General features: G+C 36.2%; 1 protein-coding gene across 2 annotated transcripts in view; it reads right to left on the bottom strand.

The window, feature by feature from the left end:
• Positions 1-17,656, bottom strand: part of LOC110105903 (structural maintenance of chromosomes protein 3) — a 92,628-nt gene that overhangs the window by 32,596 nt on the left and 42,376 nt on the right. For both annotated transcript variants that reach the window (XM_020835587.2, XM_028697070.1), the window contains exons 20-26: positions 11,266-11,417; positions 10,949-11,140; positions 10,675-10,858; positions 10,519-10,589; positions 10,286-10,437; positions 8,240-8,408; positions 7,991-8,137 (exon numbers count right to left, since the gene is read on the bottom strand). In XM_020835587.2, coding sequence (XP_020691246.1) covers positions 7,991-8,137; positions 8,240-8,408; positions 10,286-10,437; positions 10,519-10,589; positions 10,675-10,858; positions 10,949-11,140; positions 11,266-11,417 — 1,067 coding nt within the window. The remainder of the gene's footprint in view (positions 1-7,990; positions 8,138-8,239; positions 8,409-10,285; positions 10,438-10,518; positions 10,590-10,674; positions 10,859-10,948; positions 11,141-11,265; positions 11,418-17,656) is intronic.

Raw genomic sequence — 17,656 nt, 5'->3', positions numbered from 1 at the left:
CTCCTTTTTTCCTCTTTTTTTTCTTTTTTTTTTCTTTTTTTTTATTTTATTTTTGCTTTCTTTTTTTATTTTTCTTTTTTAATTATAATTAATTTTAACTAATCATATTTAATAATAATTAACCATAATTAATTATAATTACATTTAATTAATTATAATTAATTTAAATTAAAATAACTAATTCTAATTAACCTTCATTAATTAGAACTAAACATTCTTAATGTTAATTAACTATAATTTGAGATAACTAATTATAATTAATAGTAAATATAATTAATTAAAACTAATTATAATTAATTAAGATTAAACATAATTAATTATAATTAAACCTAATTTAATTATAATTAATTATAATAAATAAATAATAAAATCCCCCCTCTACCTCTCGGTTTAGGGGATTTACGGGATTTGGCCGGTGTAGCACGCGAAAGGAAGCAAGTTACCTTCCTAGCTATCGAGCTCCCGTGGTTACTTCCGTTCAAAATGTCGTGACTCTCGATCCGACAGGAAAGAGACGTCGTCGAAGGAGCAAAGTCGGGTGGAGGCTAGGGCAAGGTAAGGTTTCTCTCCTCTCTCTCTCTCTCTCTCTCTCTCGGCTTGGAGTCGGCACGGCAGAGGATCGGTGGAGGAAGGTTTCGAGTATGGGAGAAGTGTCGGAGCTGGAGTGTGTCGGCGGCTGGATGAGGATCGTGGGAGAGGTCTGTGAGTTCGTGAGAGTGGAAGAGGTTTGTTGTGTGATCGTCGTCTGAGGTGCGACTAAGGCAGAGCTTCGGTCGGGGAAGGAGATTGGAAGCAGAGAGCCTTCGGCTGTGGTTTGGAGTCGAGAGCAGCGAATGGTGTCCGCTCGGTTGGCCTTTAAAGGCGTGGGAAATCAGCGATCGAGGAGCTTCATATGGGTTTTGCGGAGGTTTTGACGCGAACGACGCCGAATTCAGCGAGATTTCAGCAATATTTTGAGGATCCGACGGGTATGAGGTATGTATGCTGAATTTTTTGCTTCTTCTCTCTTTTTGCTCTTTTGGAGGATCAGCAGGAGGAATGGGCATGGCACCAACAGTAGCATTTCTTTGCATCATCTGCATCATCGCCCCCATCTGAGCCATCATCTCAGTCATCTTCTCATTCAACTGAGAGATTTCTCTATCTTTGGCTCTCATTTGTCGCCTTATATGTCTTTGCATATCTGTAAGTGTGACATTTTCGTCAGCGAAGGGATTCTCCTCGGCTTCTTCTCTTTTCTCGTTTGCTTAGGAATGACCACCTCTGCCGGTGGTGGACCCAGCTTCACGACGACGTCGATAAACTTGCCTAACCGGCGGTTGTTGATTGTCATCATCTTCATCGTCATCGTAGTAGAATTCCTCATTAGCACAGTGTGTCTCACCATATAAACAACTTAATGTCCAGAGTGTTTTTTATTTCTTGCATTTCTTCTTCTAGATTTTCTTCCATAAATTCATCCATACTTTCTTCCATATTTTCGTCCCCTTCAAGGTATTCTTCCTCTTCTATATTTTGATCATCTATATTTTCTTCCAGTAGTCGAATTTCCGAGCAGCGACGCCATTTGATTTACGGTTCCTAATTAGGCACCGGGACTTCTTCGATCAGTGGGCTGCGATCGAAGTTAGTCTCTTCCTTTGGAGGGGATGGAGGGCGAGGGGATCCCCTGGAGGATTCTCCAAGGTGTCTACCGTCTGGAAGAGTGTCATTATGGGTCCTTTTCGGGGCCCACTTCTGATGTTGTTTGTTGACGGGGGCGGATCTCCGGGAAGCTTTACCGGATGTCACGCCCAACTCAATTCTTCTTTCTTTTCTTTCTTTTTCATTTCTCCAAGGCTTTGGCCTCCAGACTTGTTTTCCTTTCCACCAGGACCATTCAGCAGTGGATCCCTAAACATATGGTTCAGGTGTCACACCCCGATGTTCACCGCGTGGGCTATACCTTCTTTCCGCCACAACAGATAGACGTTCTCTTGGCGGGGTTCTTCTGGTCTCGATCACTAAAGGTCGTTAGAACTTCTTCTTCATACATTTTTCCTTCACTGTCTTCAATACTCTGTATACTCGAGCGGACAAAATTTCGGGCTCTTTTCTTTTTGGATGGACTGGAACTTCACGTCGTTGCTCCCAAAAGGACTTCTTTAGCTCACCAGTGGAGCTATTCCTCTTCACTCATTTTAAATCAGAAAACTTGTTCCGGGTAGGAACATTAGCTTGAGGCACCTGGGCTGGAAGATTGGAAGGGTGAACAGGGAGTTGTTGTTGCTGAGTTCGGAGATCAGCATTCATCTTTCTCCTTTGTCTTCTTGTAGGCCTACCCTCAAATGAGGAGGCTTCAACATTGTACTCTCCAGGCGCAGATAACCTGGTCGACAAAGTAATGGTGTTGGCAGTCACCATTGATATCCTCTTGATTGATGGGGCCTCCGTTTGAGAAAGTCTTTCAAATACAAAAATCCTCCCACGAGGATTTTCAGTAACAGGTCGTTGTGCCGACAAATGCACACGACGGATAGGAGCTTTATCAGCATTGAGTCTTCTGGCAGAGTCTTCTGGCAGACTTCTCAACATTCCTACCATTCGCAGGAATGGTGGCATTCCTTGCAGCAATCGCCGGGAAGTCAATGCTACCAAACTGGATGGTAGCTCCAGTGTTTCCGGTCTCAATAATAGCATTAGCCAGCTGGATCCTGGCTCCTCGTCCCAGCTGGACGGTCATTGACTTGTTCTGTAGATCTATCTGCATAAATGAAAGGCAAGATTTAGTAATCAGAATCTGATACATCACCCCGCACTTTCAGAACGTAGAGACTTGCACATAACACAAAAATAAAAATAGACAAAAATAATTAGCATAAGCAATAAAAATAAATTTAAAAACTCTGCTAAATGCCATTTAAATTCGTTGAATGATCATTTTTAGAAAATTCAAAGTTTAGAATTATTAAAAGATCATTTTGAAAGACTCAAAATTTTGAGTACGAATTGAAATAACTGCTACTATAACACTGAGACGACTAGCCAAAGATGGAAAGAGAAACCAATCCCCAGAAAAGTCGCCAGAAATCTGTGGGCTCCGAAAATTCGGCCCCGGCCTCCCCATCGCACTTTTTCTTTTTTTTTTATTAGGAGAGGGAGTTTTAACTGAATAAGTTCCAAGGTAAATTTTGGAAGGCAGATTGTCTAGAGATTTCACCCTCATTTTGCGAGGACTTTATAATCTGAGTTCTGGTTTCCTATAGGCGCAAGCCCCTATAGTTAATTACCCCTCCCGATCATGAGAGAGAACTTTCGATTAAGGCTAGTCGTCGATCATATACGTAGATAATACGTGGTATCTGGCATATAGTAGCAACATAGATTTGGATTTGAAAATTGTGTTTGAATTTCGGTATTTTGAAGGGTTTGGAAAATTTGGAGGTTAGAAAATTTGATATTTAAAATAGAAACTTCACCATCTTGCACTTAAAGCGGATGGTGGGGAAATGGATGATAGGTCCGATCAAGATCCCATGGTTCCGTCGTCCCGGGCCATCGTGGTCCCTGGTCTACTAAGTCAAAGGAGGTAGTCGACCCAACCTGACAGAAGGATCCTTGTCGGCAGCCATGGGTTGCTTCGTCCAAGGGTACCTTGTAGACCTGAGATGGGTATTTGCCTAAGGGGACAAATTTAAATCCACCTTAGCTAACAAAGGGCTTTGTGCCCTATCGATCATATCTTATTGATTCATATCTCAAGGATTTGATGCCATTAAGGAGCGTATCGGCGCTGGCCATAACCGCTATCTGTGGTGCCATTTGGCGGCAAAACCACTCAATTCAGAGGGCCCCGGGTCATAACCGTTTACCTGCAGTGCCATTTGGCGGCGAAACTGCAGGTTAGAGGACACGTACCACGTCCTTATTGGCAGGAGACTTTTTGAGAATGGATCCTAATAATATTTTCGACTAAGCATTTAGCTCTTTCGTGAGCTGAGGTAAATTTTGATTTGTCCACCCCAGTAAACTATTGCGGAGGGTGGATGGATTTTGCTTTAAGTGATTAATGGGTTGAATTTCAAATTTAAATATTTTTGAGATTTTTTAGAATTTTTTGGATTTTTGTAGGAATTTGGATGGAATTTTGAGTATTTGGAATGACATTTGAAAAATATTTGTGAGCCCTTCCGGTTGAGATAAGAAATCAACACGGCCATCATCGGGGTGTTTGGGGTCATTTCTCTTTATAGATTGAACCTTGTCAACTCTATCAGCCTGTCGACAGAGGATCGGGTTTCGTAGGCTTTATGCCATTTGATAGTGCATTCTCATTGTTATAGGCCTTGAAGGCCTAATATGGATGTATTAAGACAAATATAACAATAGCCACAACCGTATATTTGTTTGTTGGTTCGAACCCTGTCGACTTCTATTGACCCGTATAGAAGGATCAGTTTCGAACCTGAATTCACTTGTCAACCCGCGCAGCTTCCCTAGACGTCACGTGTGTACCAATAACACGCTCGCCGGGGCCCATGCAGGTTTAGATTGTATTTTTCCCCTTAGTGTACCTATGTGTATACAAATTAACAGTGCACGTGAGGGGGTATTTTGAAATCATTTGTAGATGCCTTCTTTCTGCTTGTACGGAGGTTGCAGATCTGGTGGCATGGCGTAGCAGCTTCTGAATAGAGTTGTTCGCTGCTTTGTACAGGAAGACTGTCTTGCACTACTTGCATGATTTACGCAGGTAGATTGTAGTGTACTAACTAATCTACTGCCTTGGGTCATAGGAGCTTGCACTTGTTATATTCTCTATGCATTAGGTTGTCCCTTGGTCTTTTCAGTGCATCTGCTACTACTGCATGTAGGTGGGTAGATGTCTTCCTTCACAGACTATAATTAACTTCAGGATACTACACTTACTGAAGTTTTTATGCATCTACCCATAGATGACATGTTATACATACATCTGTATTCGTAGAGAGGTTGTATGTATTGCAGATCATTTTATCCTTGATTGCATGAAAGTCAATTTATATGTTTGAATTTCGATGTTGACTACGAGGATGCTAGAATACCCTTGATACAAGAGTTTGCGGGTGCTTGTATCTGTTGTATGTCAATCGTTGCATCGATTAATAATTTTCTTCATTAGGGCTTCTAATCTTCAGCATACGAGTTCATTGGTCGATTAGTATGAACACCGCAGATTTCATGTTGGCTATACGTAAATCAAGGGTCTTGTAGTACATTTATTCTTCTCATTTGAAAGTATACTGTTGTGTGCTCATTTATATATTAGTCTGAATTGATAATCAAAGAATCCGCTTCTTCTACATCTCCCTTGCTTTGCTTATGGACCGCTTCTTCACTATTGTATTTCTCCATGCTCATCTACTTTGAAAATATGTCACTTGTGTGAGAAATATGTTGAATCTCATAAGCTTCTAGTTGCCCTTGGAAGTAGTTATTAGCTTGAATTTTGATTGGTACAAAAGCTTTTCAAACATTTGTTTGGGAACTCCATTTTTTTTACCACCTTGATTGGAATGCTACCACATTTGTCATACATCTTCTACTAGTATGTCAAATGGGTTTGTAGAGAATTTCTTTGTAGAACATAAGAGTCAATTATTATCACTTACAATTTGGTCGATTGAAAGTCATAAGATAATCTTATATTTATTACATTTGATTATTTACTTTGAAGTATCCTCTTGGAGTTTGATCGTTGTATTCAAGTTATACCCATTACAACTCCTCCAAGCATTGAAGTAAGGTTTGAGTTTAGAAAGATTCATACCTCTGCGGGGTTATCGCAGTTCACACGTGGATCGAGGGGTCACTCGCCAATCTCGTCGTAGGTGTCGCACCGAGGTCCCATCCCACCACGCGCACTAAAGGCGTGCTTGGGCGGTTTGTCGGTCCGACACGAACGCCGAGGAAAGAGAGTGGAGGGGAACAAGCATTTTCTTTCTCTTTTTTTATTATAATTAATTTAAATTAATTATAATTAATTATAATTAAAAAAGTTAATTCAAAATTAACTTACTTAAATATCACTAATTATAATTAATTAAAATTAAAGTAAATAATTATAATTTAATTTAATTAACTATAATTAAATTTAATTAATTATACCTAATTAAAATAATTAATTATAACTAAAAATAACTCTCCGCTTGGAGTCGGCACGGCAGAGGATCGGTGGAGGAAGGTTTCGGGTATGGGAGAAGTGTCGGAGCTGGAGTGTGTCGGCGGCTGGATGAGGATCGTGGGAGAGGTCTGTGAGTTCGTGAGAGTGGAAGAGGTTTGTTGTGTGATTGTCGCCTGAGGTGCGACTAGGGCAGAGCTTCGGTCGGGGAAGGAGATTGGAAGCAGAGAGCCTTCGGCTGTGGTTTGGAGTCGAGAGCAGCGAATGATGTCCGCTCGGTTGGCCTTTAAAAGCCTGGGAAATCAGCGATCGAGGAGCTTCATACGGGTTTTGCGGAGGTTTTGACGCGAACAGCGCCGAATTCAGCGAGATTTCGGCAATATTTTGAGGATCCGACGGGTATGAGGTATGTATGCTGGATTTTTTGCTTCTCCTCTCTTTTTGCTCTTTTGGACTTGATCTGGAGGTCAACAACCATAAACATTGGGAATATATTTCATGCATAGGTATCAAGAAGTCACTAGTGAAAAAACTATTATATGCAAAGAACGGGCTTTTTCACGTGGAAGTTTTTTTAATGACAATTATGTTAGATATGTTAGATCACTTGATGATAGAATACACAAATCGGTATTGCCTTTTCATAGGAGGTAACTTCGTAATATGATAAAGTAAAATAGCCAATTCATGTGCTAGGGAAGTTCTTCGATTCATGACTCACTCTAGATGTGAAATGATGTAAGGTTATGACCCTACTAAGAGAATTTCGTTTTTTCTTGCACAACCAATGGTCTTAAATTGCTCCAATATATATTATCAGTAATCTCATGATCCATGAAAGAACAAAACAAAATGTTAGGGATGTGGTGCTATCAAAGAGGATCATTACTCCTCACATTTCCCGTTCAGAACATCTAGTAGATATATTTACACAGACTTTTGGTCCACTTCCATTTTCCATAATATGTAGCAAGCTAAAACAATTTGATACATATATACTTCATCTTGAGGGAGTGTTAACCTACATATATACTTAATGGAAAATGTTTATTTTGTTGAACCTTCGCACATTGTGTAGACACCACTATAATAGAGGGGTTGTCTATTGAATAATCTAAAATAAAGAGATTTCTCCTCAATGCATTCCAACACCAAATTTTATTTCTTACAAGAAAAAATAATTATTAACCAATGTGTCATAAAAGGATATTTTGTTGCCAGGGTAATATTTTTAATAAGCAAAGAGAAATGAAAGATGATGGAATATATTGGTGAAATTAAACTTAAACACCAGCCCTGATCGAATATTTTAACGAGTTTAAACTAATAACCTAGCCCTTAATATTCATTTTCATTACTAAACAAACTTTTATCTACCGATTGGCTTGATACACAACCACAAGACTTGGAATAAGCTCATCCACTTATCAGAATGATGCAAACTCGTGAGATTTGCAAGATATGAATTTAAACCTAAAGCCTTTTCACTAGGTATTAATACAGCTCACTACTTCAACAGCAAAGCATATATCCAACAATGCACATAAATAGAAACATGATTACAACAATATCTAAGGGTATGAGCAATTTTCTCAGTCTGATACTTGAGACATTACCCGGGTGTATGCAACTAGGAATAACCTAAAATACACCTCAAAGTACATTGCTAACTACAAATTCTCAGAAAGCATTGAGGCAGAATGCGAATCAAGGATCATCAAACTTACCAACAAGAAAACTTTACAAATATAAGAATCTCTAAATCACGTTTATGATTGTTCAAAAAGGGAACAATTTTAAAAAGATATTCTAAAATAAGTAAAACAGAAAAGATATATTATAGGCGCTAACCTTTTTTTTCATCATTACCAAGAACCCATGCCCACCTTGTACAAGCTCTGAAAATACTTCACGGAAATTTCTGGCAACTCCTTTAAAAGTGCGTTCAATAGATTCATCCTTCCGCTGATCCAGAACAGAAATAAGTTCTCGTATTTTCTGCAGCATTAAATTCATGTGAAAGAACTGTCAAGTGTCAACCATAATTACAATGGAGCGCATTATGGACATTGGATGCTGTTCGTCATCAAATTCTTGTACCTGATCACCTGCATCAAGTTCAGCTCTTCTGTTCTGCAGCTGTTCTCGTTGTTCCGTGAAGTTCATGTATTGATCAAGTGCTTTCTTATTAACGTGGCTGAACTGTTTTAGCTCCTCATTGCACTTATGAAGCATTTTTACTAATTCCTTGATGTTTTTCTTCTTATACCTTTAGTATAAAGAAATGATCAAAATTTAAGGTCATCTAGCATCAGGCGGGAAAAAAAAATGTAAGTAGAATAATTTCTTTTGTACGGTGAAAGGTCAGATATTGAAGTCCCTAGCACTTGAAAAAAATGAAATATGAAAACTTCTTTGTTTTAGAACATAATGAAAAATTTTTAGGATTCCATTTGAGATCGATGAAGCTACAATGAAGCTATATGTCTAAATGTAAAATTAATTGTGGAATTGTTGTTGAAAAGGTAAAATTTTTTAAAATAGCTTCGTGTTCTATAGGCTTTTTACCTTTTGAAAAAGTTGAACAACAACTTTCTTATAATTATCACATTCTAGCAAATATAATTATGAAAGTCTCCTTAGAAGATCAGCAGAAAAAAAAAAAATCAGCAAAACTTGAGTGAAATCAATCTGTAAAATAATGATGTGAAAAAACTATCCCAAACGCAACCTAAAAGGTTGGTTAATAATATCACACAATCAACAAGAGAACTCAACTTAAAAAATTAGCATAAGTGAAAACCATGTTACCTCATTTATTCATTGAGAATTATTAATAGTAAACTCAACCATGTGATCATATGCCTGAATGCAGAAGTGTAATATACACATAAATAAACATGCCCTTTATCATGATAAACTGATATAGCTTCCATTTAAATTTCATACGACATCAGAACTACGATCTTAATTATTAGTTAGCTTCGTAAATCTTTTTTAGCATTTCATATCAATTATGTACAAGATGCAGTAAGAACATTATAATAAAATATATTTTACATAACTTCAAGTAAAAACTTCTTTGATTTACCTCCTATCATCTTTTTTTTCTTAATTAAGATTAATTCGATCACTGTACCAAACCAAAGCATGTTTTGCTTTACATTACTTTGGCATAATCATAATGCTCCTCCACTCTCTCCAATATAATCATTTCTCAACATATCCTCACGGATTTTATCAAGATTTTTTTAAACATTTTCACTGTGCCACACTCAGGTTATCAGTCAAGATATTCTTAAGCAACAATCGGTTTGATATTACAATGTTTTTTTCACATTGCTAAAACTTAAAAATATTATTTCATGCGCAATCAACTATACAATGGAATAAGAGCACAACCTCACAATAGTGAAATGACAAAATAAACAAGATTAGAGAAATTGGGGAACATATTTGGAATAATTAAAGTTATTCCCAAGAGGCCTGAAGTGTTGAGGAATGAAAAAATCAACAACTACCTAAAAGCTATAATGGAAATGAATGGAAAAGAAAAATATTTCTACAGTTAAATTAATTAATTGGATAAAAAGAAAATGCTGATTCAAAAGAATTGAAGAGAGGTACAATCTTAAGGCATAAGCAAATGAGGTTGAAAAGTAATAGTTATAAACTTATGTGCACAAATGAACAAGCAGACTATGTTCTATGTCCCACATTGCGTCCATATCAGCCAAAAGACATCAAAAAATAATAAATCAACTACTAGCAATATCTGTAAAGTGAAACTTCATATTAGAATACACCAAACAAGTTAGAATGCTTTAAAACATATATACATCATATTTCATACATCCTGAACTCGCTGATCCTATAAACTGTCGGTTATAAATTATCATTTAGATACAACTCAACACATGCTATATGACATGAAAGCTAAACTAAACCATTTTTAGTAAGTAAAAAAATATGCAACAATTTATCATGAATTCAAAACACATGAAAATGAACAACATTTAGGCATAAACACTAACATTCTTGAGGAGAGAACAATGCATAAAATTATGTCTTTAATTTCAACCTTACAATAAGATGATGAGTTTAGATAATCTCAAAAAATCTTAAGGTAAAAAAAAAAAAAAGTACCTCTCGAAAGCATCAGAAGGTAATGAACCCAAATCCCGGATTTTTTTCTTGCAATCATCTTGTTTTGACATAAGTAAATTTCTCTTGTTGAGTAACTGCTCCAGATCTTTTGCCTCGTCCTGAAGTGTACGCTCATATTCTTCTTCAGTGGCCTGCCAAACGTTAGAAATTACATGAATTTCAAACAGCAACTAAAAGAAGAATTTTAGTTATCAATCTCTCACATCAATTACCTTAATTCGATCCTTTTCGTTCCTATTATTTTTAATCTTCTTCGAAAATTCATCTATGCTATGTAAAGCCTCTGCATATATGCCAACAAGTGTTACAAAGGCATATACAATGTCAAATAATTACAAAGTTGCAATCAGTTTGAATAGGAATCACACGGTTGAGCTGCTTCATTAATTCATGAACCGTTTCATTTGAATCTTCTAATTCCTGGCGTTTGAGCTCAGCTTCCATAGGTAAAGTACCAGAATCTGCTGACAAAATTATTGCCTCTAACTCTTGTTGTCGTCTAACAAGGTTTGTTGAAAGATTAGTCTCCAACTCCTCTTTCCTTGTTTCAATCTGTAGAACTTTTGTTCATTAATTTTATTTTACTAAGAATATTAAGTGAGATGAAAAACTAATATCATTTAGAAAGATAAATTCACATACCTCAACTCTACTTGTCGTACAAGCCAAAAGCTTCTCCTTTAGTTCAGTTATTTCCGGATTTAACCGGGAAAGAAGATCCTTTTCTTTTGGTGTTAATTGGTCAACAAGATCTGTACCCATTTCAGCTCGTTTCATTGCAATGCCAGCTCTGATTTGATCAATCTGCGTGAGAGCATTTCCTAGCAGTTTTCCCTACATGTAAAATGAGAATGTTATCGCTAAACAGATGGGAACTTACAAATATCTGCCTGAACGGCATAATAAAAAGCTGGAAGCCTTCCACAAACCAAAAAGACAAAGCAAGAACATTTAAACACCTTTTTCTCAAGAGATCTAGAAATTGATTGCTTCTGCTTAACAGCATTAGCTATATCCAGTTTAAGTTGCTCCAATTCTGACTTCATATGACCCCGTTCAGCATCTATTCTCTGTTGTCTACTGACAAGATCGTTAATTTCCCTATCTAAATGTATGAGAAGTCAATGGAGAACATGCTTAAAAAACTTCCCAAAATGGAAGGTCAAAACACAATACAATAGAACGCAAGAAAATTTAAACAGCTTGTTTGTGGGATAGAATAATTTTGTACTCCAAACGCACTCCTCAGCAAGCCGATTTTCCTTGATAACATCGACATGGCACATGCCCTCTAAACCTTATTCTGAATTTATCAAAGTGTCTGTACATAAAACAAGTGCAGTTTGCCCATGAGAGAGACGGTATGTCAAGGGACAAATGAACCAAACACATTTTCAAAAATGGTTTTCCCCTATACCCGCTCCGAGGATTGGAAGCGGCAGTACCTCACACTTGCAGCAAACCCAACACACACTTAAGTAAAAATTCAGAGATTCATGAACTTCCGCCTTGTTGGTAACTGAGTTTTCTGAGAAAAAAATTCATCAAATTATAGTTGCTCATTACATTTAAAATAACAACAACAACAACATAAAATTTTTATCCCACTATGTGAGGTTGGCTACATAAATCCTTTTCTCTATTTTGACATATTAAAAGTTAAATTCTCATTTAAATCAAATAAAGTAAGATTATTTCTAATATTTTCTAACCAAGTACTTTTAGATCTACCTCTACTTTTCTTAACATAAGTCAAATCTAATACGTCTATTTTCCTAACCTGGTCATCGAAAGGCCGCCGTTTTATGTGACCAAACCATCTAAGGCGACTCTCTCTAATCTAATCTTCCACTGGAGCTACTCCAACCTTTTCACGTATATGCTTAATTTGCATCCTGCCACTAAGAGTAAAGCTACTCATCCACCTGAGCATCCTCATCTCTGCAACACTATATATTTTGCTTCTCTTTTAATGGCCAACATTCTGAACCATAATGCTTTGCAGGTCTCACCACCATCTTATAGAATTTCCTCTTAAGTTTGAGGAAGACTTTTCTATCACACAACATGCCCGATGCACTCCTCAGTTCAACCATCCAACTTGAATTCTACTAATAATATCTCCATCTATTTCACCATTACTCTAAATAATAGACCCAATATATCTAAAATGTGTACTCTTATTAATGACTTGATCATCCAAAGTCATAATCCCCCCACATGAACTACTATTACTAAAATTACACTCCATATATTCAGTTTTAGATCTACTCAAACAAAAGCCTTTAACCTCTAAAGTTGACCTCCATAATTCAAGTTTACCTAGTGTTATCAACAAGAAGAATATCATCAGCAAAGAGCATACACTAGGGTACAACCTCTTGCAAATGTCTAGTGAGAACATCCCTGACTAAAGCAAAAAGATATGGGCTTAAGGAAGATCCTTGATGTAATCCAACTATGATGTAGGCAAAGGAGGGGTCTTAACATCTTAAGTCTTTGGGCTGCTTGTTGCTCTCGGAATAGACCTTGGTTGCTTTGATTTATGGCTGAATTTTTGGGAACTACTTAGTTTTTAGCTCAATAATGCTTGATCTAATGATAGCTTATTAATTGGAGTGAATTTGGTTCTTCCCCCTTGGTTGTTTCTTCCCGTTATTGTGTCTCCTTGGTTTCTTCCTTGTAAATAAAAGTTGTGGGTTGGTTGCCTTTTCGGTTTTCTCCATGGTTGCTTTCTCGTGTCTTCCTCTGTCTCGTTTACTGGCTTGGCTCCACAGGTCCCTCCCTAGCTGCTTTCCCATGGCTCCCTGGCTGTGTTTCCCGTGGTTTTCCTTCATGTTTTCTGTGCAGATTTTGGGGGCTGTTTGTGATGTCCTTTGGCCTTTCCTCTTCCCCTTAGTTGATTGGTTTTAAATGAAGTTTTAGGTGGCTGTTTGATTCCCCTTTTATGCCTATATATTAGAGATGTTTTGAAGCATAAAAATGGAGCTTATGATGAGATTTTTGGAGTAAAAAACCTAAGGGTTTTTTCTTCTTTCTTTGGAAAAGCTTGCGAGCTTGTTTCATACTTCTCTTCTCCTCTAGGAAAGCTTGCGAGCTTCTCATATATTTTTCGTCTCGGCTTCTAATCTCTTTCTTCTATCCGCAAATTCGACGCCACTTGTATCTTTCTTCTCGACAGATAAAAATGCAGTTTTAGGTTTTATGTTTGTCATAAGAATTGTAAGGTGTCTTTTCTTTTATTTTAAGCTTGTAAGCGTCTTTTTTATTATAAAAAGTGTCTTTTTGAGTATTTGGTGTCTTTTTCTAGTTCCGAAGAAGAGTTGCATTTGCTCGCAAAAATTTGAAGCTTTTCCCAAATTTTTGTTTGCATCAATTTGGTATCAGAGCTGGTTAGCAAATCCCAGCTTGTCGAGTGAGTCTTGGTGAGTCATACCAATTGTCGTGTGTGTCATGTGAGTCTGTTGTGTCAAGTGAATCTAAGTTTTTATTGGGTCTTCCTTTATTTTAAGTCGATATGGATAAACATCAAGTGGAAATCAAGCAAGAAAGTAAGCCAAAAGATTTTGAAGAATCTATTCCTAAAAGCCAATGGATCTCGCTACAAGAAAATTCTTCAGACCCGATACAGATCGAGCTTATCAAGATTCAAGAGCAGCTACACTCAAGTGCCAAAAGATTTGAAGCGAAGAAACTTCAACTCCTGTCAGAATTTGAACGAGAAAAGGAAATCATCAAACGAAGGTATGACATTTTGATTCAGAAATCTGAAATGCCGGATCTCCAAAATTTTAAAGACAACCCATCGGGAGATGAGCATTTTCAACCGGAGGAGAATTGATGTAGGCAAAGGAGGGGTCTTAACATCTTAAGTCTTTGGGCTGCTTGTTGTTCTCGGAATGGACCTTGGCTGCTTTGATTTATGGCTGAATTTTTGGGAACTACTGAGTTTTTAGCTCATTAATGCTTGATCTAATGATACCTCATTAATTGGAGTGAATTTGGTTCTTCCCCCTTGGCCATTTCTTCCCATTATTGTGTCCCCTTGGTTTCTTCCTTGTGAATAAAAGCTGTGGGCTGGTTGCCTTTTCGGTTTTCTCCCTGCCTGCTTTTCTCGTGTCTTCCTATGTCTCGTTTCTTGGCTTGGCTCCTCGGGTCCCTCCCTGGCTGCTTTCCCGTGGCTCCCTGGTTGTGTTTCTCGTGGTTTTCCTTCCTGTTTTCTGTCTAAATTTTGGGGGCTGTTTGGGGTGTCCTTTGGCCTTTCCACTTCCCCTTGGTTGATTGGTTTTAAATAAAGTTTTAGGTGGCTGTTTAGTTCCCCTTTTGTGCCTGTATATTAGAGATGTTTTGAAGCATAAAAAATGAGCTTATGATGAGATTTTTGGAGTCAAAAACCTGAGGGTTTTTTCTGCTTTCTTTGGAAAAACTTGCGAGCTTGTTCCATGCTTCTCTTCTGCTCTAGGAAAGCTTGCGAGCTTCTCCTCTCTTCTTCATCTCCGTTTCTAATCTCTTTATTCTATCCGCAAGTTTGGTGCCACTTGTATCCTTTTTCTTGACGAATAAAAAAGCAGTTTTAGGTTTTATGTTTGTCATAAGAGTTGTAAGGTGTCTTTTCTTTTATTTTAAGCTTGTAAGCGTCCTTTTTATTATAAAAAATATTTTTTGAGTATTTGGTGTATTTTCTAGTTCCTAGGAAGAGTTGCAATTGCTCGCAAAAATTTGGGGTTTTTCCCAAATTTTTGCTTGCATCAAACTGAAATAGGAAAAAAATTGGTCAAACCATCTTGTGTCTAAACACAAGTAATAGCTTATGCATACATATCTTTAATGACTTGAATATAAGCATTATTAACCCCTTTCTTTTCTAGATCTTTATATAGCACTTCTCTTGGAACTTTATCAAATATGCTTTCTCTAAATCAATAAATATCATATGTAGATCCTCCTTATTCTCTCTACACTTCTCCATCAAACCTCTCAATAAATGCATAGCTTCCATAGTAGACCTACCTGGCAAGAATCCAAATTGATTTTGAGAAACGTTAGTATCATGCCACAACCTATGCTCCATAACTCTCCCATAGTTTTAAAGTATGACACATTAACTTAATTCCTCCATAATTCACACAATCTTGTGCATCACCTTTATTCTTAAAAATAAGAATCAACACACTCATTCCTCACTCATTTGGCATCTTTTTAGTCTTCAAAATAATATTAAAAAGTTTAATAAGCCAAGAAATTCATTCATCTCCTAAGCATTTCACACCTCTACTGGAATATTATCAGGTCGAACTGCTTTTCCACACTTCATTTTCTTTAAAGCCTCCCTAACTTCGATTTTACTAATACGTCGATAAAAATAAAAATCTTTATTTTCATCTAAGGCGCTAAGGTCGATAATATCAATCACATTCTCATAATCTTCATGAAGAGTTTATAAAAATATCTCATCCACTTTTGTTGATTATCCTCTTCTAATAAAAGCACTTTTTGATCTTCATCCTTAATACACTTCACATCAACTAAATCCTTACTACTCTTTTCTCTGTATGGCTAACTTATACATATATCTTTCTCCCTCCTTTACATCTAATCTATTATATAAATCATTATATGAAAAAAACTTTGCATCGCATGTAGCTTCTTAGATTCCTTAGGGGTCTCTTTATATCTTTCTCAATTATCAGAATTTTTACATTTAAACCAATTTTTATAACAAATCTTCTTATTTTTATCTTTTCTTGCACATTTTGATTCCACCACCAACAATTTTTACTATTAGGAGATTTTTCCTTTGATACTCCAAGCATATCTTTTGTAACATTTTTAATATCGCTAGCTATTTTTCCCATATAACATTAGCTTCCACATGCACAATACAAAATCTTAAGATCTAATATCTTACTATCAAAAATATTTTTTTAATGTTTTGTAAATGCCCCCATCTAATCCTAGAATAATGTTCTACTTTATTTCTTATTTTCTAGCCTTCATCTTAAAGTTTAAAACTAATAAGCGATGTTGGATACATAAACTTTTACTTGAAATAATTTTACAATCTTTGTAATCTAAACGATCTATTTTTCTTATAAGAAAATAATCAATCTAAGTCTTATTATATCCATTCTTATAAGTGATGAAATGATCATATCTTTTTCTTTTAATAAAATATTAACAATTACAAAATCATAAGATCATTCCGAACTCATAGACACCATGAATGCTTTTAAAATCATATAACTCATTACTAGCATGTCCATTTAAATCTCCTCTAATAATTTTTTTTTCAACAGATATCTTTTATATTAATTCTTCTAAGTCATTACAAAATTTTAATTTAAACTCATATCTAAACCCACTTGAGGACCATACTACTTATAATATTAATAATCATACCATCAACAATAATCTTTAAAGCTATAATTTTATCTACAATTCTATTAATTTTTACAACATCATCATCTAAACTCTTATCTATAATCACACCTACAACATTTCTAGTATGACTCTTACCAGAATACTATAGTTTAAATCATAAACTATCAATCTCCTTAGCCTTCTCTCCAACCCATTTGGTTTTCTGAATGCATAGAATATTTATTTTCTTCTGAATATAATATCTATTAATTTCATTAATTTTTCTGTAAGGGTACTTATATTTCAAGTTCCTGTCCTAATTTTAATTTCATGTACTAGCTTTTTTTCCCATTGCATATTTGACACTGCACCCGGGCGTCGGTTTAAAATCATAAATCAAAATCATGAGCAAGGTTTAAGTTGTATGAATCAAGCAAAATCATCTTGTTGCGCTATATGAATAAATATGAACTTATTCAAGAACTTATGCTCTAAGTTGCTTAAAATCAAAAATCAAACTCATCAACATTATCAAGATGGATGCATTAAGTAAACACAAAGTGGTCCAATAGATGAATCAATATAAGGTTCTTCCAAACTATAAGTTCAACCATCAAGCAAAATCCTAAAGCTTGCGCATAGCTGAAAGTGTAAACTGATAGGCATTCATAGGAAATAGGCCACTCCTGTATAAGAAATTGATGAAATTCAACCAAAGCAAAAAATTGTATCAATGTAAGAATAACAACAACAACAACATCAAGTCTTTATCCCATCTATTTCACCATCACTCTGAACAATAGACACAATATATCTAAAATGAATACACTTATTAATGATTTGATCGCTCAAAGTCATAAACCCCCACTAGATCTATTACTACTAAAATTATATTCCATGTATTCGATTTTAGATATACTCAAAGGAAAACCTTTAGATTCTAAGATTGACGTCCATAATTTGAGTTTACCTTCGATTCTCTCTCTAGTC

Source organism: Dendrobium catenatum, unplaced genomic scaffold, assembly GCF_001605985.2.
Source record: "Dendrobium catenatum unplaced genomic scaffold, ASM160598v2 fragScaff_scaffold_862, whole genome shotgun sequence".
NCBI classification, from domain to species: Eukaryota; Viridiplantae; Streptophyta; class Magnoliopsida; order Asparagales; family Orchidaceae; genus Dendrobium; species Dendrobium catenatum.
Note: the sequence above shows the minus strand (reverse complement) of the source record. Positions and strands in the feature narration are given on the sequence as shown.